The sequence below is a fragment of the Bos javanicus genome, chromosome 18, assembly GCF_032452875.1.
Source record: "Bos javanicus breed banteng chromosome 18, ARS-OSU_banteng_1.0, whole genome shotgun sequence".
NCBI classification, from domain to species: Eukaryota; Metazoa; Chordata; class Mammalia; order Artiodactyla; family Bovidae; genus Bos; species Bos javanicus.
This window is the reverse complement of record NC_083885.1, coordinates 64,988,208-65,016,201: the sequence shown is the minus strand read 5'-3', so window position 1 is coordinate 65,016,201 and position 27,994 is coordinate 64,988,208. Positions and strand designations below refer to the sequence as shown.

Genomic DNA, 27,994 nt, shown 5'->3' with positions numbered 1-27,994 from the left:
TCGTCCCCTTCTCCTCCTGCCCCTAATCCCTCCCAGCATCAGAGTCTTTTCCAATGAGTCAACTCTTCGCATGAGGTGGCCAAAGGACTGGAGTTTCAGCTTCAGCATCCTAACCTATAAATGTTCAGTCAGCACTGAAAAGGGTTTGGGTACAAGAGTAGCCGCATGACATACACTGGAAATAAGACTCCCGGCTGTTCTGTGTAGAGAGCACATGCTCTGCGTCCTGTATGGATACTGTCAGAACACCCTCAATATTCTGATTTCACCTTTTTTTTTAACATTACAAAAAGTTAGCAGTTAGAGCTATTTTTCTCTCACTGTAATTGCCAATAATTTAGGGGCAACATTAGCTCATAAACATGTCTCCATAAACAACCTTCTCAACAATGCCTTACGGTCTCTTCTGAGAGTCTGGCTAAGGAAGAACAAAAGAGGGGACTGAGAATTAATGTGTTTATTTTTCATAAGTGGAAGGCAAAGACTTCCTTTAGCCAAATTCCAAAATCTTGAACAAGAAAACAATTTATTAGAGAGAACTTCAGATAATCTGTGAAAACCAGTCAGCAACAGCCTCACACCAGTAAAGTCAAGCTTCCAGAAATTAGCGAATAATTGACAGTGCCAACCTTCTAGAATTCAGCCAGGAGTGTTCAGGCCCCAGCGTAGCTTAAAAGGTAACAACCAATCAGCGAATGCCTCACTATACAACCCCACTTAGAGCCCAGTAATACTCCTGGAAATTCATTGGTCCTTAAACATGCCCATTTTTTAAAGTGCCAACTCCTGAATGCCAGCCTTCCGATTTTGAGGTGACTGCCTGACAACTAGAGCTCTTCTTTGCAGGCAGGAAAACAGGTAGTTCTCCCCCACTGTCTTTGTACTAGATACCAGGTTCAAGCCACTGTTAGCTCACAACTTTGCAAACATTTCAAAGGCTCCACCTTTGAACTCGCAGTTATGAGTTTGGACTTGTGACAAACTGATGCACACGGGAAATTGAAAAAAGCGATGTTCTCTATTCCTGCTCACCTTGCTATTATCTATTTTCTGTATAAACAGAATATAAAAATGCAGGTATACATTTTTTGTGATAGATTTCATGAAGACTGGCTATTTCTTAAATGTGGTAAAAGTCCTCTTCAAGGTCTTTGAATGATATGCGACTATTCATTCAATATTGAAAATGATGGACAACATTATAGTTAAACATGAGAGCTGAATGATTTCTTCAACTACTATTAAAGCAAGTGAAAAAGTAATTGGTAAGAAAAATTCAGATTAACAAGGTTAAGAAAGAAATAGGAGAGGTTGTAAGGAGCTTCCACACTGATTATCATCATCAGTCCTCCAGCTCGCACCACTGTTGAGCCTGTATCTCATTAATCAACATTCAGTGGGGAAGGGAACAAGATGAGCTGGATGCACCCACTGTAGAAGCTGTGTAACAGCTTTTATGTTTGCTGTGGAAGTCCCACCAAGCTCTGGAGTGCAACGCCTGTCGCTGCAGACCGCAGCCTTCCACAGGCCCCTGTGCCTTGCTCCTCAAGGACGACTCGAGTCGTTGAAGATGTGGTAAATCAGCAGTGGGTCTAACCTCTGCTTTGTGTTGATCTTCTTGGCCTTTCGTTCTCAGTCTGACACCTGGAATTTGTTGTTAGTTCCTAGTTGTTTGAGATACTTGGAGGATCAGGCCATTTCTTTTCAAACCTTTTTTGTTGTCCTTTGAGATACTGCTTATTGTTTTCTGTGCTGTCGAAAAGTGTAGCTTTGTTGTGAGTTGAATCATGGTGGGAACAGAAGTACTGCCCTATGAACCTGTTCAGACCAGCGTCACAGACCAATGGGCTTGCAGTTCTCGCAGTACTGGAGGCTACATGACAAACGGTCCTGTGAGTCCCCAGTAAACCAAATGAGGCCTCCTTCCATCTCGAAACTGTTGTAGAGTAGTGTGAGCCGGGCAGTATTACAGAGAGAACATTCTCTCCAGTATCCACATGCCAGGGGAGTCATTGTGGGTCTGTGGGGGTGAGGGGCCGAACGTCAGGTTAGGAAACGAAGGCCCACAAGAATTGCATTCCTAGTGACCACCGCCTGGCCTCGGGGTTGTCTGAGTCCGAATCTTCTCTCCCCTGAAAAATCCCTGTATTTCCTATCTCTGTTACAATCCTAATTCTGTGCCTGTCGTGCTGAATAGGATAACTGTACCAAGGATGACTTAAGCCCTCAATGACCACTCAGGAGAACACCTGATTTGAACAAAAAGGTTCATTTGAGAGACACCTTTGAAAATGAAGGAATTCTTTAAATAATTAGAATTCTCAGGCCCAATGGATAGCCTTTCTTAGTAGTACACAGAAGCCTCCAAATTAAATTCTGAAATAAAAGTTACATTACTAAAGATTCCTTGGCCAAACCTACTAAGCAAGCAGACAAGCTTCAGCAGGAACAGGGAGACTCAATGCCCTGTAAACCCACCATCTCCATGACCTCCAGCTGCCCCCCACACTCATCTCTCTCCATTCCCACATCCAGGGCCCTCCGCCTACACCCAGCCCTCTCCCCTCCCACATCCAGCTCTCTGTCCTGCCCCTCATCCTTCTGATCGCTCTTCTTAGCCCCTCTCCCCTTGCTCTTTTCCTTGCTGAGTCCCTACTATTACGCAAAAGGCAGATTGACACTGTTTGCAGCCGCAAATTAAGGATTTGTTGTGGGGCACTAACCAAGGGAATGGGCCACTGCAAATTGGTCTTTGTTAAGGGTTACTAGAGGGAAAGAACAAAAAAGCCGGGCTTGATCACCATCTTGTGACATTTCTTAGTCAGTTTCAGGAATAAGGATGCCTATGGTTTATGGTTCTCTGGTCTGGTGGTCCGTGACCTAGAAGTTGTCAGCTCGTCTTGTCCTGGATAAACACTCCGGTCTGTACATTAACAATGATATCAACAACAGCAATTTTGGTCATCTGACTGGCTGATTAGTGTTCAGTTAGCACAAGATTTAGGTAAGAGTGGAAAAGAAAGGGAACAGTTTTGGATAGAGAGGTTAATCATCAACTCAGCAGGGGAACTCAGTTAGTGGGACTCAGTTTCACCACCTTTTCTTAACAGCTCTCTTAAAACCCCAAATGCCAGTTACCTCTAAAGATCAATGCCAGCCACGAATCAGCAATGCAAGAAATCGTAGATTTTAAACCTTGGATGTAAGCTGAATTAAGAGGTATAAGTAAAGACTCTCTTCAACCCAAGGAAAATCAGCAATTATTAAAAATTTTTAGAATCCTTTAAAAAAATTTTTTTATAATTCTTTATGGTACATCTAACCAAAGTCACCGAACTTACACAACCTGGTTAGAAGCTAAGATAGAAAGTCAAAGGTGGCAAGAACTGCCTGGACTGATCAGGGAGGGACCAGCGGGAGTCCCGCTTCCACAATGAACCTGAGGGTCAGAAAGGCCGGGGGTCGGCCCAAGCCTCCTGAAGCCACAGCTGAAGCAGTAACAGCAAAAGTGGACTGTGTAACAACTTCACCATTAAAACAAAGGCATTTTTAACCCACAGGAGACTGTCACAACAGACTAGGGAAAATTCCTAATTTCCACAGTTGGGAGTCACAGAGGTGCTGATGTAGGAGTATCTGTTTCATGTCATTTTACAGTGATGTTAAGCTTCAGGTTGGAGACCTAATACAAAAACAGAACTTAAAAGGTTGTCCTATCTCATGAAGAAAAGCTAACACAAAGAAAATCCCTCAAATCAGGACAGTCAGGGTGCTCTGAGGAAGGAACAACACCCAATAACCTGCCATACTCTTTCACGAAACATGACTTAACTATATTTGGTCATCCTCATCAGTTCCTGGTAGATATGGGACTACTTTTTCTACGTTAAACATGGGACTACTTTTTCTACATTAAACACCAACACCTTAGCTCAATGTCTTCCTAAGGGTGGAAGATATTTCAAATAACCCACAGATTTACCCCATTTCAAGAGTAACACCTGGGTCACTGACTGAAAAATTACGTGCCTTCCTCTGACTACCCCTGCAAATTCAATAGGAAGAGGCTTGTTAAATTCTATACTCCTCAATACCCTAATTACAAGGGAAATTTTAAGAACAAAAATATTTTAACTAGATAAAAATGAAAATGCTACATATAAAAATTGATGTGATACAACCAAATTAAATGATTAGAGGGAAACATAAAGCTTTAAAGTTTATTACAAAAGAAGAATGATGTCAATAACCTAACCTTCCATGTTAAGAAACTTGGAAAATAAGACAAAACTAGTCACAAGGCAAGCATTAAAAAAGGAAGTAAAAGAGATCAGAACAAAACATTGAAACAGAATACAGAAAAAAAATTTTTTCTAGAAATCAATTAAAGAAAAACTCTCTTTCAAAAGATCAACAAAACTGACAAAACTCTAGGTTGGCTGACAAAAAAAGAAGATAACAAATTAACAAAATCAGGAGTGAAGACACTATTGACCCTACAGAACTTAAAAGTCTCATAAGGGAATATTATAAACAATCCTAACCCTCTCAAATGAGAAAATGTAGTTAAAATGGACAAATTCCTAGAAAGATACCAATTATCAATTCTGACACAAAGAATTTATATAGAACTATACTAAGCTTTTACTTATATACAACATGATCCAGTGGGATTTGTCCCAGGAAATACAAGGTTGGTTTAACATTTGAGTATCAATTAATGAAATATACCATATAAATAAGACACAAGAAAAAACCCCCACAGCCATATGCTGATTATCACAATAAATGGAAAGAACTGGAACAGTGAGTCCATACATTCGCACTAATATAGCCAAGTGACCTTTAGAAAGGGAGCAAAGGCTAAGGAATGGAGAAAGGATAGTCTTTTCAACAAATGGGGTTTTAAAAAATGATCCAGACACAAATCTTACACTTTTCATAAATATTTTCAGAAAATGGATAATAAACCTAAATACAAAGCTACAGAACATCTAGAAGATAACACAGGACATAATGAAGACCTTAGGTACGGCAAGGAGTTTTTAGCTACAACACCAAAAGCACAATCCATTAAAGAAAAACTGAGTATCTTGGAATTGACTACAATTTAAAATTTCTGCTCTGAAAGCAGACGACACTGTTAAAAGAATATGAAAAAATATTCATCATAAGTCATTACAGAATTGCAGTTAGAGCAACAACATGCTATTACTACACACCTATTTGGCAAAAACCCAAAACACTGATGACACCAAATGCTGACAAAGACACGGAGTAACGGAATTCTTATTTATTGCTACTGGGAATGCAAATGATTTTTTGCAGCCATTATAGAAGACAGTGTCTTACTGGACTTCCCTGGTGGTCTAGTGGTTAAGAATTTGCATGCCAGTGTGGGGGACATGGGTTCAGTACTTGGTCTGGGAAGAATCCCACATGCCGCTGAACACCTAAGCCCATGCGCCACAACTACTGAGCCTATGCTGCAACTACTGAAGCCCGCAGGCCTAGAGCCCATGCTCTGCAGCAGGAGAAGCCACCCAAGTGTGAAACCACGCACCAGAACAAAAAGAATATCCTCTACTTGCCACGAGTAGAGAAAGCCTGTGTATGACAATGAAGACACAGCACAGCCAAAAAAATGAAAAAGTTAAAAAAAAAAAGAAAACATACCCTTACTATGACCCAGCAAATCATACTCCTTGGCTTGAACCCAAATGAACTGAATACTTACATCCACTTACACACAATGCATAATGCAGGTTTATTCATAAATGGCAAAACTTGGAAGCAATCAAGATGTTCTTCAGTCAGTGACTGGATAAGCAAACTGTGGTTCATCCATACAATGGAATATAATTCAATGATAACTAATACACAAATCTTCACAGCTGCTTTATTTGTAACAGCCAAACCAGAAACAACCCAAACACCCACTACCAGGTGAATGGATAAAAGAACACTTGTGGTATATCCATACAATGGAATAGTACTCAACAATACAAATGAATAACTGATATATGCAACAATATGCCTTAATGTCAAAAAAGTTATGGTTGGTGAAAAGTGCCAGAGTCCCCACTCTCCACAAAGTATATAATTCTGTTTATATGAAATTCTAGAATATGCTTGCTACTGCTTGTGAATTGTGGGAAAGAGGGGTTAGAAAGGACAAGGAGGAAAGGATTATAAGGGACCCAAGGAATCTTTTGGCTGTGCTGGATATCTCCATTATCTTGATGTGTGGTCTCATCAGAATATACACACGCTGAAACGAAAAACGCTTCACACTTTACATACATGCCATTTATTTCACGTCACCATACCTCAACAAAGATGTTAGGAGCTAAATATTCCCCATAAATATCCATGTTTACCACTCTTCTTGGGAAGTCCCATCTGCCAACTGTTCTGGTTCTACCATATCCCTCTCTACACAATTTAGGAGCATAAGCCCTGCCTCAGGACCAGCAAAAACTGCAGAGCAATGAAGGCCACATCCACCTTAGTCACTAGGAATGCTGGCTGGTCAGAGAAGCCTGAGCCCTGGATCTTTCTTCTGTCACTGCTGGGGTTCCTGCCTGTGCAGTGATGGCCAGAACATCAACAGCCCAGGGAGGTACAGGAATCCACAAACCTTTACTTACTGAGACAGTGTGTTGGCCACAGGAGACTCAGAGGTGTGAAGGCCCTGAGAATTTATGTATACTTTCATGCCATAGAGCCAAAATCGCAGGGACATATAGAGACGCTGCCTTAACAACACCCACCCATCCTCATGAGCCTCAGTCATCCCCACTCCATTATCTCAGTGTCTCTGTACCAACAATGATTCCCACCGTTGCTGGTGTGACTCCTATAATCTTGAACAGGGACATAGTGCATTGACTGCATTCATAAGGCCTTTCTCCCAGTGAAGTTTCTAGGTGTTAAACAAGTTTAAGAGACGCAGCTAAAGGGTCACCAAAACTGCCGCATTCATGAGGTCCTTCTCCAGGGTGAGCTTTCTGGTGCCGAACAAGATGGGAGCTTCTGCTATAGGCCTTCCCACATTCATTGCACACGTAAGGCTTTTCTCCAGTGTGAACTCTCTGGTGTAGAATGAGGCTAGAGTTGCGGCTAAAGAATTTCCCGCATTCACTGCACTTATAAGGTCTCGCTCCAGTGTGAACTTTCTTGTGCTGAACAAGGTGGGAGCTACTAATGTAGGCTTTTCCGCATTCACTACACACATAAGGCCTCGCTCCACTGTGAACTCTCTGGTGTAGAATGAGGCTAGAATTGTGGCTAAAGCATTTCCCACATTCACTGCATTCATAAGGCTTCGCTCCAGTGTGAATTCTCTGGTGCACAATGAGGTTGGAGCTATGGCTAAAGAACTTTCCACAGTCATTGCACTCATAAGGCCTTTCTCCAGTGTGGATTTTCCGGTGCTGTACAAGTGTATCTTTACGGCTAAAGGCCTTTCCACACTCGCTGCACTCATAAGGCCGTGCACCAGTGTGAATTATCTGGTGCTGAACAAGTGTGTCTTTGCAGCCAAAAGCCTTCCCACATTTGCCGCACACATAAGACTTTGCTCCTGTGTGGACTCTCCTATGTTTAATGAGGCTGGAGTTATGGCTAAAGAATTTTCCACATTCAATACACTCGTAAGGCCTCGCCCCGGTGTGAATTCTCCAGTGCTCAATAAGGTGAGAGCTTTGGCTAAAGAATTTTCCGCATTCACTGCACTCGTAAGGCCTTTCCCCTGTGTGAAATCTCTGGTGCTGCACAAGTGTGTCTTTACGACTAAAGGCCTTTCCACATTCACTGCATTTATAAGGCCTTTCTCCGGTGTGAATTCTCTGGTGCTGAACGAGGTGGGAGCTTCTGCTGTAGGCTTTTCCACATTCAGTGCAGTCATAAGACCTTTCTCCAGTGTGAACTCTCTGGTGCTGCACAAGTGTGTCTTTGCGGCTGAAGGCCTTTCCACATTCACTGCATGTATATTGTCTTTTGCCAGTGTGAAATTTCTGGTGAGTTTTTAGGTGAGACAAGTTAATGAAGGCCTTTCCACACTCCCTGCACACATGTGATGTTTCCCCACCATGAAGTTTTCTATGATGGATAAGAGTGGATTTCTCGTTGGACAGATTTCCACAAGGTAGGCACCTAAAGGACTGCACTTCAACCGCCTGAGTTACCTGGTTGTCGAGGAGACTGAAGGCGTTCCTGAAGGCTTTCTCATCGTCAGTGCAACTGAAAAACATCAGTTCATCGCTGTCTCCCTGGTGACAACTGAGACTCGACTTGTGTGCAAATGATTCCGCAAACTCAGCTGTTCGGTGTGGACTCAGTCCACTGTGAGTGCTCTGGTGCTGGAAAAGCCTAGAGCTATCCAGCATGTCCATCCCTTTCCCCCTGCAAGTACAAGGTCTCCCTAACTCATAGACAGCACAGCTCTTCACACATGAGGCCTCATCAGCATCCCCCTGGACGGGATCGTTCCCACTATGTGGTTTCTGGTGCTGATGAAAGTTTTCACTCAACAGGAATCCTCGCCCACAGGGGTCACGTGTGTCCAGGTTCTGTGCAGGGCACGAACCCTGGTGTTCAGCCCGGTGGAAAATGTCTTTTAAGAGCGGGTCACTTCTCTCACACGGATGGACTTTCTGGATAAGTGGACAGGACCCAGGAGTCCTGACCTCTGACACTCCTTCTACACAAACAATCTGCTCGGAGGGGGCCTCCTCATTGTCTGCTTCACACCAACAACCTGAAAGCAAAGAAACGCTAGTGAAGGACATGCTTGCTCTGAGTGTGTGACACACCAGTGAGTGAGTCCCTGCGCTTTTGCAGGATGAGGGGCCAGGATCAGTGAAGGAGGGCCCATTGTCACTCCTGGGCCTTGGAAGGTATGGAGGACTTCAATGACGGGTAAAGACACAATGACGGTGGAAAGTACCGGAAGCAGAGGCGAGGTCTCCAACTCACCCCTCTAAGAAGGGTTCTGCAGGGCCTTGGCTTTGGGTCAGGTGAGCCTGGTGCAGAGGCTGTGTCCAGGCCCAGGAAAATCTGATTGCAAGCAAGTAGGCAGCTCTTCTGGACAGCTTACAGGTATGTGCACAACTTGTAACACGTTAAAGCAGCCAATGTTACAGAGCGTTTCAGAGTAAGCTGAGGAGAATGCGTGACAGAGGCCAGAGAGGTGGGAAAACGCCAAGGGAAGGAAGACAGGAGAAACGCCAAGTGCAAGGAACGGTGAGGAGAGGGAGAAGCAAGGTCCCGCTAAGGGCCTTGGCAAGAAAGCACTGGCGCACAGGCTGACAGGACAACGTGAACCCTGCCCCAGATGGTTCTCTCAGTTCCTGTGTGGCAGTGCTGGGCTCTCTCTGGCCTCTCAGTGTGGCTGGAGTCAGGTCCACCCACAAGCACCCGGTGCTTTCTGCCTCTCTGCCACTGGGCAACCACATGGGATCTGGAAGGTGGAAGTTGTGGGGAAAAAAGGGAGACAATAACAGCATTCTGGATCAGCCCTACTCCAATTAAAAACAGCAAACGAAAGGCCCAGATAGACCCATCCCACAGAGAAGAGAAAATGTAAAACCAAAACCCGAAGGAGGACTTGCCAGGAAACCCCTATGCCCTCCACAAGCAGTGACTATGTTAGCACCTGTAACTCCTGGCACAGTCCGTCCCCAAGAACTGTCAGCCAGAGCCCTGAACTCCTAACCTGATCGAGAACGGCTTTGTGCAGCAGGTGTACGACTGCTCAGGGAGGGGACGCCACCACGGCTGTGCCTGGGCACCCACAGCCCCTACCCTGGGAACCAAGACGGGAGGGGGAAGAGCCCCTGATTTGGCAGGACAGGAAGAGCTGCCCCCAGGGCACCAGGGAAAAACCGAACCCAAGGACACTGCAGCAGGCATGTGGGCCTGTGGCAGGCAGCCTCTCCGATGGCCCAGGAAGACCTGTCACCTGGTGTTCTTGCCCTTGCACGAGCCACTTCCCTTGACTGGAGGTTACACTGACTGACCCATTTCTAAGAACAGAACAGAGAAAAATGATGGGATCACTGTTTCCAGGTCGGGTTAGAAAAAGACCACCTACCATCCTGGACATTCTCTCTGCTCAGAGAGAAGGTTCCTTCCCTGCTGTGAGATGCGCTACAGAAAGGCTAGGGTAACAAGGAAGCCAAGGGTCTCTGACCAACAAGCCACAAGAAATGACCTCTTGGAAACACAAAACACGAGTTTGTGAGTGAGATCCTCCCGAGAATGGCCTTCAGATGAGAACAGTTCGGCTGGGAGCTTGAGAGAAGCCTCATGGCAGACCCTGAGCCAAAAGCACCAGGTGAGGTGTGACGAGTTCCTGACACACTGAAACTTCCATAAGGCCTTTTTACTGTTTTACATCACTCACTTTTGGAGCAGTTTGACATGTACCAATAGGTAACTGAAACAGGGACTCACCCAAGGCGGCCACGTGTGCGAAGTTCTCCAGCATCACATCGCGGTACAGGAGTCTCTGAGCTTCCTCCAGCAGCTCCCACTCCTCCCGGGAGAAGTACACGAACACATCCTCGAAGGTCACACCACCCTGCCACGATGGGGACAGCTGAGCCCACACACAACAGGACTCTCCAGGCCCCCACTCACCTCCCACCCCCTGCTCCTCTGCTCCCCAGCCTCCCAACTCGGAGGCGATACTCGGCCATGACACCACTCCTGGTGCCCTCTCCTGTCTCTCTGATCACCGTGGGCAGCCCAGAGCAAAATCAGGAAGGCGGGCAGACAGAGACTATGTAAGCCATAGGTCCGGCAGGAAGGGCACCAAGCACTCTCCCGCGGGCATCCTCCTGACCATGCCTCCCAGAAACAACTCTCAGGCCATCAGTCCATGCTCCTCCCACCATGTACACCACTTTGAACCACACCTTCCTCATATCTGGGGTCCCCCTCCTTTAAGCCTGAAAACTTTCCAGTCCACACTTTCAAGGCACACCCTACCCCTGAAGCCACTCTGCACACAGCATCCAGGAAGAACTCCTTTGTGTGTGACAGGCACCCCAGTGCCTGAGCAAGGCACCCAGTCCTCAGTGCCCGGTTGGGACTTTCTTTGCCACCATCAGCACTTCTGTGGACCAGTGCAGTAGCCTCCTCCCTCACGCCCACACTCCATTCTCAACCAGACAGCAGCCAGAGGGAGCCTGTTAAGATCTGATTCAGGGCATCTCTCTTCTGCTCCAAATCCTCCATGTCTTTTGTGCATGCCACATGTTCAGTCACTTAGTTGAGTCTGCCTCTTTGGGAGCCTAAAGACTGCAGCCCGCCCGATTCCTCTGTCTACGGGATTTCCCAGGCAGGACTACTGGGAATGGGTTGCCATTCCCTCCTCCAGGGGATCTTCCTGACCCAGGGATTAAACCCGTGTCTCTTGCGTCTTCTACACTGCAGGCAGACTCTCTATCACTGAGGCATCTGGGAAGCCCATGTCTTTCATTACCTTCAAAACAAGAAGCCCAGTTCCTCAGCCTGCCATTCTTGCCCGACTCCTGACCCTTTTCTCAACAGACAGAACCAAGACCCGTGGCTCCTTAAGGACTCCCAACTCAATCTTACCTCTAAGCATTTGCATAAGATGTTCCTGAGTCTAATACACCAGTCCAGCCTTCCTCCTACTGGCTGCCCAAAGCAGGAACCTCTTCATATAACTCCTGGCTTAGATTCAGGGTGCTGGGCTAGAAAGGACTCCTCCTTTAAGGCCCCCAGACTCAAGCGCAGAAGGAGGGACAGGTGAAGCGTCCCAGAACATCAATATGTCTCATCAGAAAACCTCCATCGGCCCTACTTTAAAAACACACAAAATTCACACACGTCTCTAACGCCCACAGCCACCACTCTAGTCATCCACAATCAACACATTTGGACTATTGCAGTCGACTCCCTCCTGATCTCACGTCCCACCCTCAGGCTTCCCCAGTCCTTCCATTGTGCTACCAGAGAGAGCCTGTTAACACCAACGTCAGATCACCTCCCTTCTCTGTTATAAACCTCCCGTGGTTCCCATCACCGTCAGAACAGAGGTCCAGCTCCCCAGGCTGCTATTCCAGTCCGACTCCTGACTCAGCTCTCTGTTGTCAGCACACATAACCGCAGAGACCTGCCGTTTCCAGAACATGCCGAATTCAGCCTCACCTCCAAGTGTTGATACCTGGGGGCTCGTAAGCCCTGGAAACCATTTCGCACCTCATCCAGTCAACATTGGGAACGGGATCCTCCCCACGTATTCACCGTCAGTGACCGCCCTTCACCGCCTTCTTACTCAAGAGCAGGGAGCGACGAAGGCCAAGTTCGGAAAGCCTGAGAACATAACATCCCCCCACCTGAGGGCCCCTCACTCACCTGAGCCCAGGTCATTAGCGCCGCAGCCGCCATGGGGTCCTGTGAGTAGAACCAGGTCGAGAAACGCGATTGGAGTGGGAGCAGCGGGACCCGCACACCCCCTGGGTGCGGTGGGCCCTGGACGACGGTCGAGCTCCGAGCCTTGGTTTCCTCCTGGTCAAAACGGCGCACGGGCTCCGGGTGCCGCCTCCGGAAGCGAACGAGGACGGAGAGCGAGCGCGAAGGCCTGGGAAGGAGTACAGCCCCAGCCCACCGCTCCGCGCTGGGCGGCCCGTCCCACGGCGGCGACCATGGATCGTAATAAGGTCGCCGACGGAGGCCCCAACCTTATCACCGTCCTTTCCTATTCGCTTCTCAAGAGTCGCATGGAAAGCGGAGCCCAGGCCGACTCGCAGATTCCGCAGCCACTCCAGACACTCCCGGCGCCAGCAAAATACGTCACGACCGTGACGCCGGAAGTCCCGCCTCTGTCTGAAAAAGCCGACGGAAACGCGCATCTTCTGGGCTGCCATTGGCGCAGAGCGGATGTGCCGCAAAACGGACTTCTGGGTAGAGGAGTCTGTGGCCCACATCCAACCAGGGAAAAGGCCGATTTCTGGTTGTCCCCAACAGCTGCGCGGAGGCAGGTGGAGAAAGATCCGAGAAAAATTACGTCCTTAAGTACTGGAAGGTGTTAGTTGCTCAGTCGGGTCCGACTCTTTGTGACCCATGGCCTGTAGTCCCCCAGGCTCCTCGGTCCATGGAATTCTCCAGGCAAGACTACTGGAGTGGGTTGACATTCCCTCCTCTAGGGAATCTTCCTGACGCAGGGATTGAACCCGAGTCTCCTGCGTTGCCATCTGAGCCATCCGGGAAGTGCCCGACCTCCCCATAAACGCGACGCGCCCAGATTTCTGTGACATGTAGGAAAGCGGCGTCCTCCGACGTCTCCAGCAGGTGGAGCATTCTTTCATCCTGGGAGAGCTGCTTCATCTCTTGGGAGTTTTGGAGACTGAGATTTAAATTGAATGGATGGAAGGGAATTCTCTGGTGGCCCAGTGGGTTAGGACTCTGCCCTTCCACAACAGGGGGCCCGGGTTTGTTCCCTAGACGGAAACTACGAACCCCAAGCTACTCTCGCGGCCAAAAGGGGGAAAAAAAAAAAATTGAAGATCGATATCCCTCTCTTGTGCAGTCTTCATGTGGTAACATGAAATGTTCCTGCTATTCGTTGATATCCAAAACGGGCTCAGCATCCCTTCTGAACTTGCTCAAAAAGCACATTCTGGGGTCCAACCTACACTTTCTGACACAAAAACCCTGGGCGTGGGAATTGAAAGTCATGACCACCTCCCTACCCCAACTACAGTAACTAAAATGGGAAAATACCTTCCAAATGGGAAGTGAGATGAAAAGTGCTTAGCACAAGACCTGGTGCTGAACACACACAAGCTGTTACTGTTACTATTCATCATGACCACAATTTCTTACATATACAGCTAGAGGAGGATGTCGGAGGCTCCTCTTTGCAGAATCACTGATCGTATTTTTCAAAATATAAATACAATCAGTCTTGACTCACCAAGTAGCATTATAGGTAATGGCAAACATTTTGCATAGACCACAGCTGTATACCTGTAAGTTCATTCTATTTTTTAAAACAATAAATGCAGGCGATTGTCATAAACTACTAGGTCTATTGTCAAACAGATGCATTTCTACAGACCATATGACTCAACACGTTGACGTATCAAGAGTAATTTCTATTAGACTTAAATGGGCAGTGGAGTTAACATAGTTTCATATCATGGTTCACTGTGTGAGATGACAAAAGAACCATTCATGCCTAATTCAGAAGAACAAACTCAGGCTCCTCCTGCCTTCCACCATAACCCTCAATAGGCAGACCTGGTACTAATGTATGATCGTCAGATGGCCCAGCCTGATATCTAGTGGCTCAAGGTCATGGAATATGGTCCTCTTCAAGATATCATCTTTCCATCACCTGGAGCTACAGCTCCCACAGAAGTAATAATTCCTGGGGAGGTATGACAACTGGAACTACTGAGGTCCACAGAGGTACCCCAGGAAGGAGTATAAATGAGAAGATAAATTGAAGAAACATTTTTCACAATCACTCCAGCCCATTTCCATTGGCCAAAATTTATTTGCATGCTTCCAAGTTAAGTTAGGGAAGGTGGTGGGACATGCCTATCCTCCTGGGTGTCTAGAAGGAGAAAAGAGTATTGGGGAACAAGTAGCCAGTTTTCTAGCACAAAATATTGATTAGATCACCAGATGCCCATTTTTATTATTCATCTTCTACATTCTACACTCTTACATCCTCATTCATGTGACCAGATCATAATTTATTTAAGCATGTTCCTATTGATGGTTGGGTTGGTTGTTTCAACCTCTTGGCTGTTATCAATAAACTTGTTGTAAACTTTCATGTATTACATCTGGGAGAAAAAAAGTCCTCATTTTAAATGGGTATATGCTTGGAATTGGATTTGCTTATTTCTAATACATACATATCGGAGAAGGCAATGGCACCCCACTCCAGTACTCCTGCCTGGAAAATCCCATGGAAGGCAGAGCCTGGTGGGCTGCAGTCCATGGGGTCGCTGAGGGTCAGACACGACTGAGCGATTTCACTTTCACTTTTCACTTTCATGCATTGGAGGAGGACATGGCAACCCACTCCAGTGTTCTTGCCTGGAGAATCCAAGGCAATCTCCTGGGACGGGGGAGCCTGGTGGGCTGATACATATATACATATGTTGAAACTTAACCTTGACACATAAAGAGTTAAAATTGAAATTAATGAAAGCACTGTGTAAGAATTAATTAATTGGCTTGTGGAATTTGCAACAGAAACCATTGGGTGTACCATTACTATTTGTAAACTGCATTGTGAGCAACTGCTCAGTCATGTCTGAGCATGACTGGGACGTGCTGAGACTCTTTCTGACCCTATGGACTGTAGCCCTCCAGGCTCCTCTGTCCAAGGAATTCTCTAGGCAAGAATACTGGAGTGGGGTGCCATTTCCTGCTCTGGGGAATCTTCCCAACCCAGAGATCAAATCCACATCTCTTGCATTTCCTGCCCTGGCAGGCGGATTTTTACCAGTGTGGCACCTGGGAAGCACGTCACACCCTTTGGATCAATAAAATTTGTGATCAACTTACATAATCTACATGCACTTTTTTTAATATAAATTTATTTTAATTGGAGGCTAATTACTTTACAATATTGTATTGGTTTTGCCACACATCAACATGAATCCACCACGGGTTGTACACGTGTTCCCCATCCTGAACCTCCCTCCCACCTCCCCCTCCATACCATCCCTCTGGGTCATCCCAGTGCACCAGCCCCAAGCATCCTGTGTCATGCATCGAACCTGGACTGGCAATTTGTTTCAGTGCCATTCTCCCAAATCATCCCACCCTCACCCTTTCCCACAGAGTCCAAAAGACTGTTGTATACATCAATGTCTCTTGCTGTCTCGCATACAGGGTTATGGTTACCATCTTTGTAAAGTCCATATATATGCGTTAGTATGCTGTTTTGGTGTGTTTCTTTCTGGCTTACTTCACTCTGTATAATAGGCTCCAGTTTCATCCACCTCGTCAGATGCACTTTTTCCTTAAGAGCAGAGTAAATGTTTGTCATCACATTCTATGTGTATACATCTGATTATCTGCATTTGGGAATGCCCACGTAAATGTGTGTGTGTGTGACCAAGCGAGCTGTTGTGTGTGTCTCTGGACGGTTCTCCCTATTCATGTACAACCATCTGTGCATCTGTCAACGCGGCTGTGCAGAGGTGTCTACCTTTGCGTCTCCACGTGCCCCTCTCTCCGTGTACCCGCTCCTGCTGGCCTTGTGTTCTCCTGTGTAGCCCGTGCGTGTCCAGGAGCTTTTCTCTGATGTCTGCACTCTCCTTCTGCACACCAGTGCCCCACGTCTGCACGTACGTGTCTTTGTGCCAGTGGATGCATCTGTGTGTTGTACACGCACATCCCTGAGCACTGTTCATGGTATGTATGGGAGTTGTGAGCACACGCATGTGGGTGTCCTGTGTCTGTTTTCATGAGTGTGTGTGTCTTTGGTCAATATAAATATATCCTCTCTATTCTGTGTCCTGGTGGTATGTGTGTGTACATCTGCATAGGATTTTGTGTCCCGCATGTGTCCAAGCTGCACGTCTGCAGATTCATTTTTGTGGAACCCTGTGTGTGATGGTGTTGTAGTCTCCTCCTAGTCTCTGTAAGTCCCATGACCTCTCTGAGTGTGCCCTGCACGTGCCTGCCCCTGGGTGCCCACGACAAGGTGTCCATGCTGGGCCCACGTCTCCTGCTCTGCACTAGCCTCGTCACCCTAAGGGAGTCTTGCCACGAGGGCTTCGCAAACAGCTGGGCGCTCCTGGAACAGCATCCCAGTGCAGAATTCACCTTCTCTGGGAGACCCCACTAACAAGCCCCTCAGGTGGGCCACCTCCGTGCCCAGACCCTACCCTCAGAACTCCCTGTGCTGAACTTTCAATTTCTCACGTGCCTCAGGATCACCACGTGCCCCGCTCCCCATCACTGCACAGGAGGTTCCCTCTGCCTAGAATTCGACGTGTGGGCTGATTTCTATCTATATCTCAGGTTCAAATTACATGCCGTGGAAGGGCTATGATTGGAAGAGGGACAGCAGAGTTCAGGGGGGCCCTGGGGATCAGGCAGCCAGTCTGACACTCACCTCTGAACTCTGGGTTTTTCCTGTTGAACACTGTTCCCCTAAAATGAAGACTGCCAGCTATTTCTCCAGCAAAGAGGGGCTTACACAGGATCAACTGAGAATGGTGATTTGGAGCCTGCAATAATGGCACGCCACCAAGCAAGGACCTGCACAGCAAGAGAACACTTTTACAGAGGGAAAAGTGAACCGGGAGAAAGAGGCCAGGGCTTTTCCTTGACTGCGTCTTTTCTTGGAAGAAGAGGAACCTTTCTCCTTCCTGTTGGGCTCTGCTGTCAGCGGCAGGGTGTGAGAGCTCCCTCCTGCTGGTCTCCTGACTCTATTTAACCAAGGTTTCTATTTTACACACACCAATACTCAACCCCAAGCCTAAGTGACATGACCAAGGCCATGTGGTTGGGGATGGGCATGGTGCAGACAAGTTGCAATCCCAATCAATATCATCCTCAAGCTCCAGAGGAAATAAAAACAGGTTATTAAAGAGATAGGAGCACTGCCATGTTTATTATAGTTCACAATAGCGAAGATGTGGAAACAACCAAAATGTCCATCAATGGATAAATGAATAAAAACATATACACATCAACAATGGACTACTACTCAGCCTTGAGAAAAAAGGAAATGCTGCCATTTTCAACAATACAGATGGACCTTGAGGATGTTATCCTAAGTGATATACATCAAATATTGTATAAAATCCCTTACATGTGGAAAAAGCAAAACAAAACCAAAAACTGAGCTGGAAAACATTACAGTGATGGTTACCAAAGGCCGGGGGTGGGGTCAGGGGATGGGAGAGATGATGTTCAGGGGTATACACTTAACAACTCGTAGACAAATAATTCCAAGAGATCTAACATAAAGTACAGGGATTACAGACAATAAAACTATATTATAAACATTAAACTTGCCAAGAGATGCTATCTTATTTGTTCCCACCACTAGAAGAGATGATAATTCTGTGGCATAACACAGGCTAACTGAGGCTACAATGGCAATCATACTACAGTGTAAATGTATCAGATAAATATGTTGTACATCTTAGACGTACATAGTTATATGTCAATTATATCTCGATAATTAATGGATAAATAAAAATGAAACCTTAAACAGTTTTAAGTAGTAAAGTAAAATGTACCCATTCGTGTGTCCTTATGTCTTTATTATAATTTTAGACAACATTTTTGTATCCTAATTTAAGTTTTAAAGGCTTCATAAATCAAGGTGTCACCTAAGATGACGTTTCGTAACAAGTAACATTCGCAGAGATGCTCTCAAGCGTCCAGCCTTCCTGGTGTGGCGTGGCACACAGTGCATATTAATTCAGGCGGTTAATCTCTCAAACAGCCCCCTGCCACCCAAAAACAACAAAAAAGGCCAGCCAATAAACTCATTGGTTTCTCAGGAAAAGCAGAAAAAAAGTCATAAATACATTCATGTGCCTGTGATATCTACTTATATTTCTCTTTCTCCTTTGTTTTTTAAATACTCCTGGGGTTGCTTTTTCAGTGCATACTACGGGTACAGCTATGGTTGAAGATTCTTGAAACCGCACAGTAGCCACTGGCTCTCTCTCCTTTATAAACTCTCAGATGCAACGTCCTAGGATGGATCCATCTCCTGTATGACTCTTCCAGGGACCGTAAGTGATGACTGAGCTCAGATTTTCTCACAGCACACGAACACTTATTTCTCTTTGGTATAATTCCTCAGAGTACGAAGCTTCCCCTGTTCAGAAGATTTTCCCCAGGAGTTACATTCAAAAGGTCTTTTCCCAGTATGAATTCTCTGATAGTGCCTGAGACAAGTTCACATGTAAAAGGCTTTGGCCCATTTCTTACGCTCACAGGGCTTCTCCCCAGTATGAACACTCTGAGGCTTGGAAAGGAATGAATGAAGGCAGAGAGACTGTCCACATTCACTAGATTCACGACATTTCTCCCTCACGTGAGCCTTCCCATATGGAATCAGGAAGGAGCTGTACTAAAAGGCTCTCTGATATTCTTATACTCAAAGGGTTTTTCTCCAGCATGGATCCTATTAGGCCAGACAAGTAAGGGTGAATGAAGGCCTTTCCACATTCACTGTGCTCTGGGGTCCTCTCTTGTGAGAACCCTCACATGATCCACATTCACTGTGCTCTGGGGTCCTCTTGTGAGAACCCTCACATGATCCACATTCACTGTGCTTTGGGGTCCTCTCTTGTGAGAACCCTCACGTGATCCACATTCACTGTGCTCTGGGGTCCTCTTGTGAGAACCCTCACGTGATGAGTGGAACAACAGTTGCCACGAAAGGTACACCCACATACTGTGCACTCCAAGTATGACTGTCTTTGGAGTGGGAAATGTTACTTGGAACAAAAGCAGAGCAGACACAAGATACTCTCCCACATCCTTTGCATTCATAAGGCTTCTCAATGTGAATGCGCTATTGCTGCATGAGCCTGACCACTCCTGTGGTTCTGCTGAGCATAAATCCTCATGTGCCGACTCGGGCCCACCCTCAGGAGAAAGGCACATCAACGTTTGTTGAAGCCATCCCACATCTCTTCCACGTGCAGAGATTCTTGCCTGGGTAGATCATGGAAGCTTCCCCTGGTGCATGTGAGTTCTGTTTATGAAAAGCATCTACCAGAGGACTGCTCCAGTAATTGCTGGAGCGCAGACCGTCGCCTGTTCTCACACCACTGTGTTCACAGCTCATCCTCCTGAAGACTCTCCTTGTGGGAAACTGTCCCTGGGCTCCAGGGCCCTTCTTGCATTTCTGATTTCTAGTTTGCTCCAACCCAGAGTGCCAGAGTCAACTGACCCTGGAGCAACATTCCCTCCAACAAGGGCCACTGAGAGGCAGAAGGCTTTACGGCCTCAGTCGTGCTTTCCAGCCCAGTGGGAACCCAATACCCAAAAGGACCCCGTGGCGATGACAGCAGAGAATAAGCTCCCGACATGCCCACCTGGCTTCTCCCCATGGCGAGGGGCCAGCTGCTGGCTGGGAAGTTCTCGCCACCCTCTCTGCAAGTGAAGGCTGTCTCTGATGTACAGGATCCGCAGTGCTTTACAAATGAAGCCTGGGTTTTCTCTTCTGAAGATTCCATTCCACCACCTCTGCATCTGGTCGAGGTTTACACTACACCCGAAATCTCTCCCCATGATTCACCTGCTGGGAGTTCCCTGTGGCTCAGCCAGGGGCCAAACTGTCTTTCAAGACTGGGCCATGCATGTCGCAGGGGTGAGCCGGGTGGGTGGAGGGCTCCGCCTGGGCAGTTCTCATCTGCGGCTGGCTCACAGGAACCCCCTGCTCAGAAGGTGCAGCCACACCCGCCACTCCGTGCCAACGACCTGAAGGAAGACAGATGTGGCTGAAGCGCACGTTCAGCTGGTGGCCTCCAGCAACAAATGTGCGTCTGATACAACTGGCAATGGGTCTGTGGGACTGCGGGCCTCACATGGGGCCCAGGATCAGGAGGAGGAGGGGCCTCTGACGCTTACAGAAGAAGGGACCTCGGAGGAGGGGATACCAGGATGGGGCACAGTGTGGCCAAGGGCTCTCTGAACCACACCATGCAGATGGTCTCCAAGCAAGGCTCTTGGTTCCTTGTGCCAGGTGAGTGCTGTGAAAAAGGGTCTAGCCAGGGCCAGAAAAACCTGGCCTGACAGAATATCAAACCTGGCCCAGAAGAGAATATCTGGCCTGATAGTGTTTAAGGAAAATGTAAGGATATGCGCACATCTCATGACATGTTAAAAGAAACCCAATGCTGTGGAGCGCTGCATGGAGGAGCAGGAGGTCAGATAAAATGTGCGACTAGAAAGGGCGGTGGGACGGACAGGTACCTAAGGGCAGAGCAGAAGTGACAAGTGAGCAAAGCATCAAAGCTGGGGAAGGAGACACTAGAGACGCAGAGCAAATTGCTGTTATAAAGCAAAGCCAGCCCTGACGCCCGCGCCCTCCGCTCACCAGGCCTGGGCCTCCTCCAGGTCGTCTCTGACCAGAGCCGTGTCTACCTCCTCAGGCACCCCAGGCTCCCCTCTGGCTCCAGCTGGGTAGCCCCATGAGACCTGGAAACTGCAAGTCCTAATGGGAAAGAACAGCTGATGAGGGGCCAGTAGTGACCCTGGGAGACCCCCTTCACAGAGAAGATGGCAGAAGGGGGCAGAACCCGGGGCACAGAGAGGCCAGAGATCTGGCATGTCGGGGGCAGACTGTAAGACTTCTCACCCCCAAATACTTCATCTCAAAGCTCCCGGCGGCAGCAGAGGTTGGGGCGGCTCTGGGAAAGGAGGGAGGTGCCCCTCGCCCAGCCCTGGGGCTCACACTCTTACTCCAGGGAACAAGGAAAGAAGCTGTGCCATGACAGAACTGTGAGACAGAACTGCCCGTGAGAAAAAACAACACCCAGCTCAGGAAACTGGGAATCACGTCCTTTTTAACGCCTTCTAGCTGAGTGCTGGCTGGGTTTAAACACTATTTTATAATGAACAGAAAATAATTTTGTTCATTAGAAAATAATGAAACACTGTGGGATGGCACTTCTGAGGGCAGGTTGTAAAAATACAGTTTCTCTCCTGGATGCTGTCTCTCGCCCGTCATCTCAGAAATCAGCTGCCTTGTGACCTGCCTAAAGGAGAACACAACATGGCGAGAAACTGAGGCAGGGCTTCAGCCAACAGCCTCCTGATCACGTGCATGACCTTGAAGGGAGATTCACCACCAGTTAAGCTTTCAGATCAGATGGAAACCCTGGGCAGCTTGCCAGCAAGGTCATGAAAGACCCTAAGCTAGGGGTACCCAAGTAGAATATGCCTGATTCTTTACCCAAAGCAACTGTAAGATAAATGCTTGTCTATTCAGTGCACTAAGCTTTGGGGTAATTTGCCAGGTAGCAACAGATAACTAAAAGAGGGACTTACCCAGCGATGACACAAGTGCGAAGTTCTCCAGCATCACATCACGGTACAGGAGTCTCTGAGCTTCCTCTAGCAGCTCCCACTCCTCCCGGGAGAAATACACGAACACATCCTCGAAGGTCACACCGCCCTGCCACGATGGGGACAGATAAGCTGGCAGGGAGCATCTCTCCCCAGAGCACCCCAGGTCCCTCTCTTCCCCAGTCTCCCAACTCAGAGGAGACGCCCGACTTTGCACCACACGGTAGTTGCTCTCTCCTCTTTTCCCTCTGATTACTGCGTGCAGCCCAGAGCGAAACCAGGCAGGTGGGCAGACAGAAATACTTCCTAAGCTAAGTACAGTATGACGGGCCTCAAACTCTCTCCTGCCAGCCTGTTGTCCTGGTGTCATCCAAACTCGCGCTCACCTTCTCCCACCAGTCCCCAGGACTTGGGTCTTAAAGCTCTTGGCTCACAATCCTCCCGGGGCTCCCTGCCTCACTTCCACAGCCTCCTCTGTGCAGCCAGAGGAAATCTATGTAACGAAATGTGTTAAATCACCTCCACCTTCTCTCCAAACTTTCAGAAGGGAGGTCTAGCTCCTCTGGCTGTCATTCCAGGTCCAATGTAGACCCTGATCACTCCCAACTCAGGCTCACCCCTGAGAGTCGGCACATGGCGCCAAAATTTACTCCCGTGGTTTTCAGTTTAGGAATCTATTCATATGCCTGAATTAGGTACCCTACCCCAGAAGTGACTCCCTCCAGAGACCTGCGACCAAGAACCGGGAGAAGGGAAGGCAGAGTCCCAGGACAAACACCAGCAGCGATGGCCAGGAGCGCGGACTCTGGGGCGCGACGCTGGGTGACCCTCCACTCACCTGCGCCGGGTTCATCAGCGCTGCCGCACCTGCCACTGCCACGGGACACAGTGGGCGGAACGGGGCCCCGAGAGGCGGGAGACCGGGGCAGACACCTCGGGCCGCGCCTCAAACTCCAAACCTCGCTATAAAATGAAGTCAAACAACAACAAAAAAATGACGTCAAATGCCCGAAAGGCCCAGGCCGCCGTCCTCGGGGCCCTTGGTGACGGAGCGCGGGTGGAGGCCTGCAGAAACGTGCAGTCTCGGCGCAGGCTGGCAAACGCGAGGCGCGAAGTCTCCTGTCCCATAGACGGGGGCACAGTGTCACGGCGAAGGTGCCGGAGCTGGGGCGTCACGGCTCCGATGGGGTGCGGAGACAGGCCCGCTATCTCGCTCGCCTTCCCCGCCCAGCCCTAGAGACACGGTCCCGGAGCTGCGCTCCGGTCCACGTGGTCGCTTTTCAACCATCAACCGCTCCCGGAAAGAGGATCTACTGCAACGAGACCGGAAGTCCCGCCCCGAAGCCGCCGGAAACGCCCCTTCCCGGACTGTGATTGGCCCAGGGGTGAAGGCGGAAGTGCCGATGGCATCCGCCTCTGTGCAACCCCAGCCTGTGCCCACGCGCTTGCGCCATTTCCCTTCTCCTTGGCGACTGCCCCTCGGCACCACGCGAAGAGACTGGGAGATAACTTAGCTTCACTTTTCCTAATACAGGGCGGGGCTTCCTCTTAAAGGACAGTGCCCAAATTGCCATAGGCCTGGGGGCAATGCCCCGCTTTCTCTGATCACTGCAGGACTTAGGGCCCCATCCAGACGCAGGGCATGAGGAACTCGGGCTGGTGCTGAGCTCACAAGCTATGGATAATTCTTAAAGAGATGCGAATGCCAAACCAACTTACCTGCCTTCTGCAAAATCTATATGCAGGTCAAGAAGCAACAGACAATGGACACGGACCAACAGACTGGTTCAAAATCGTTTCCAGCAGTCACGTATGGATGTGAGAGTTGGACCGTAAAGACGGCTGAGCGCTAAAGAATTGATGCTTTTGAGCTGTGGTGTTGGACGACTCTTGAGAGTCCCTTGGACTGCAAGTGGATCAAACCAGTGAATCCTAAAGCAAATCAATCCTGAATATTCATTGGACGGACTGAGGCTGAAGCTCCAATACCCTGGCCATCTGAAGCGAAGAGCCGACTCATTAGAAAAGACCCTGATGCTGTGAAAGATTGAAGGCAGGAGAAGGGCATGACAGAGGATGAGATGGTTGGGTGGCATCACCGACCTGATGGATATGAGTTTGAGTAAGCTCTGGGAGATGGTGAATGACAGGGAAGCCTGGGGTGCTGCAGTCCACGGGATCCCAAAGAGTTGGACACGACTGAGTGACTGAACATTACTACTGTCATTAGTATTAACATGGGGCTTCCCTGGTGGATAAGACAGTAAAGAATCTACTTGCAATGCAGAAGACCCAGGCTCGATCCCTGGGTCAGAAAGATCCCCTGGAGAAGGGAATGGCAACCCACCCCATGAACAGAGGCGCCTGGCAGGCTGCAGTCCATGGGATTGCAGACACAACGCTTTCACATACAAGGCTGTGAAAGGCTAAGCCATGGATACCTCTTTGCAAGGATGTTGGCATTATTTATGAAAATATGATTACTTGACTTGGCAAGGAACCTCTTAGATACTGGGACTTCCCTGGTGGCACAGATGGTAAAGTGTCTGCCTACAATGTGGGAGACCTGGGTTCGATCCCTGGGTCGGGAAGATCCTCTGGAGAAGGAAATGGCAACCCACTCCAGTACTCTTGCCTGGAAAATCCCATGGATGGAGGAGCCTGGTAGTCTACAATCCATGGGGTTGGACACAACTGAGCGACTAGACTTTCAGACTTTTCAAACTCTCAGGTACTGATTAAATGCTTTACATAAAAAGCACACATTTGTATGTAATATTTTGCATAGACCTTTTTTTCTACCCATATTTAGTTATCTCTAAAAAGCAGGTAGACTTCTTAAACTACAGGTAGACACGATGCCCAAAGAGTTGCATTATTACAATTAACAGTCTGATCTTGGGCACATCAGGACTAAGTGCCCTCAGGTCCAAGTGGAGTGGAGTCGATGGTTTCACGTTTATGACATGGTGACATATCATCAAGCTCCCAGTAACCGGGGCCTCCTTCTTGCCCTCCTGTCCTCTTCTTCTGACCCTGAGGACTGGCAGACTTGGGTACAAATACGTGATGATGAGATGGCCCAGCTGGAAGCTCAGAGGCTTTTCAGGTCATCGGGACCTGTCCTCATCAAGACATCATTACCATCAACCCACCTTCTGAACCTACAGCACCCAAGGGAGCGCTAAGTCCTGGGGAGGTTTGAGATTGAGAAGCACTGAGAAGATTCCCAGAAGGGTGCACAAATGCAGGGACAATTAAGACACGCATCCACAACCATTCTGCCTGTATTCATGTGGCCACAACTCATCCACATGGTCCCAGAGTTAACTGTTAAGGAAAGCTGGGACATGCTGACCTCCTAGGCATCCAAAAAGAGACAACGGGGTTTGTTAGTCATCTAGTCGGTTTATGTTGCAATCCATTAATCTGGTTACCAGACATATTATTTCTCCTATGTATTCTACACAGTCATCCTTTTATTATTCCAACAACTCAAAACCCTATCTAATTACTGAGCCTGTTAGAATTTCTAGAATGTGTTATTCTTGTACCATGTTCAAATACTGTTCCTTAATACCAGGAAACTATTAACACAAAATAAATCACCTCCAGTCACATACAACATAGTGGGTCCAGGACATAGTGGAAGGATGTACTGAAAATGTTTCTCAAAAAGAGAATGAAATAGTAGGTAACTCACCCACACAGAACACAACACTGTAAAGCAACTATACTCCAATGAACTACATTTAAGGCCAAAGGAAATGATCCCAGGTGAAAGGTCCGCAGTGACAGGACCAAAGACCCAAGAAAAGGGCACCTCTGAGTAAATGCAGGTAATTCATTATCTATGTAAAACATGAACAATATCTTGTTGAGGAGAACAATGAAATTACCACGCGATCCTCAATAATATCCATTACATCGTGCAAAAGGTTAAGATATTAACTTATACTTTGTTGTGTTAAAGACATGTATTATAATTTTTAACCTTAAACACTAATAAAACAGAAGTATATACATTACCAACTAAAAGTGAAGTTTAGAATGTAAATAATCTACAGAAATTTTTAAAAGAATGTGTAAGACACAGAACTGAAGCAAATATAAGCACAATAGGAAGATGCATTTTAAATCAGATATGCCAGCTATCACATGAAATGTATATGTAATAAATGTTTGAATTGGTCGTCAGTAGTTTTGAGTAGGCTGAAAACTATCCAGCAATATTCAGTTTATAAGTCACAATTTTGAAGATATGTTACAGAGATAAAGCAAATAAAAATTTGGAAAATAAATATATTAAGTTATTAAATAAAATCAAAATACAAAAGTGTATATTTGCATCTGAAAAATAGATTCAGGAAAGAAAATAGCAGGAAGACATTTTAAAATTTGTATACAATCTTAAACATCAATTTATGTAAAACAATTTTACTCTAAGAATAAAAAGTTACATCTATAAATTGAAACATCTTAATGCTATCTCAAGTTATTTTTATAAGGCAGGAATAACATTGGTAAGGTTCTACCAGGTTCATACACCAAGATGAATAAATCTGGCCTGATAAGATACATATAGAACTGCATACACTAAATGCAGGATGTTTTCTTTTTAGCACAAAATAAATATATATATAAAACTGACAATACACAGACCATAAAAAAAAAATCTAATTTGCATAGGATGAAAAAAAACAGTGAAATAAAACAGGACACAGATTAGTAACAGAAAATGTGAATGAAAACATCTAAAGATGTGCTTGAAATTGTTACAGAATAACCTATGCCTGAAGGAAGCAAAGATCATCAAAATGTGCTTTTTGAAAATAATCACATACTCAATGCCAACTGGATAGGGCTTTTATAAGCAGTATAAAGGGCAGAATTCCAACAGGCTAGGAGAAACGGACACTATCTGGCCTTATCTTGAGAATATGGGCTTGCACTAGTCACCTGCCTTCTCTGCACCTCAGTTTTCTAATCATTAAATTGAAGAGGGTCTCTACGGTCCTTTGAAGTGCTCAAGTCCTATTATTCAAAGCATAATTTTGCTGTTTTTAAATCATTATAAGATATTCAACTTGGAACTTTGCTTTACAATGTATCAAAGCTAATGACATCCCTACATATTCTCATGAAGTCCAGTTAATGAATTCCATTAAATGGAATCTCCAGGCCAAAATGGTTTCACCAGAGAATTCTACCAAATATTTAGAGAAGAAAGAAAACCAACTCTCAAAATCTCAACCAGGCTGGGAGGGAAAAAGGGAGAAACACCCAAAGGTCATTTTGGGAGGCCAGTATTATTCAGACAGCAGTGCCAAAAAAAATAGGCCAATATGCTCACGATTTTACACATAAAATTTCTCGACAAAATACTGGCAAAAAGAATGTGTGTGTGTGTGTGTGTTCCATATTCTGTAACTACAGGGTTTGCTGCAGAAATGCAAGGCTGGATCAACATTCAAATCCAGTCAGACAATCCATCATATACACAGGCTACAGAAGAAAAGTCATATGATCGCATCAGCTGAAAGAGAAAAGGTATTTGACAAAATTCAACACCAATTCATAATGAAAGGTCTTTGCAAATGAGGAGGGAAACCTACCAAACTTGGTTTTAAAACATCTACATAAAATCCCATACTGTCATCTTATTTAATGATCAAGCAACACTGAATGCTTTCCCCTTAACATTAAGAACAAGACCTGGGTGTCCTCTTTCATCATTTCTATTCAACATTGTACTGGAAGTTCTGGCTAGCAGAATAAAGAAAGAAAAAGGAAATAAAAGGGATACACCTAAGGAAGAAGAAATAAGATGCTCACTATTCGCAGGTGTTATTCGCTCAGTTGTGTCCAACTCTTTGTGACCCCAGAGACTGCAGCCCACCAAGTTCCTCTCTGCATGGATTTCCCAGGCAAGAATACTGGAATG

General features: G+C 46.8%; 1 protein-coding gene across 1 annotated transcript; it reads right to left on the bottom strand.

The window, feature by feature from the left end:
- Nucleotides 1-442: 442 nt before the first annotated feature.
- Nucleotides 443-20,458, bottom strand: ZNF304 (zinc finger protein 304). Its single transcript, XM_061386465.1, has 3 exons — nt 12,391-20,458; nt 10,459-10,585; nt 443-8,761 (listed from the first exon to the last, which is right to left on the bottom strand). The coding sequence occupies exons 1-3, from the start codon at nt 12,421-12,423 to the stop codon at nt 6,933-6,935; spliced, it is 1,989 nt and encodes a 662-aa protein (XP_061242449.1). The 5' UTR covers nt 12,424-20,458; the 3' UTR covers nt 443-6,932.
- Between the last annotated feature and the right edge of the window lie 7,536 nt (nt 20,459-27,994).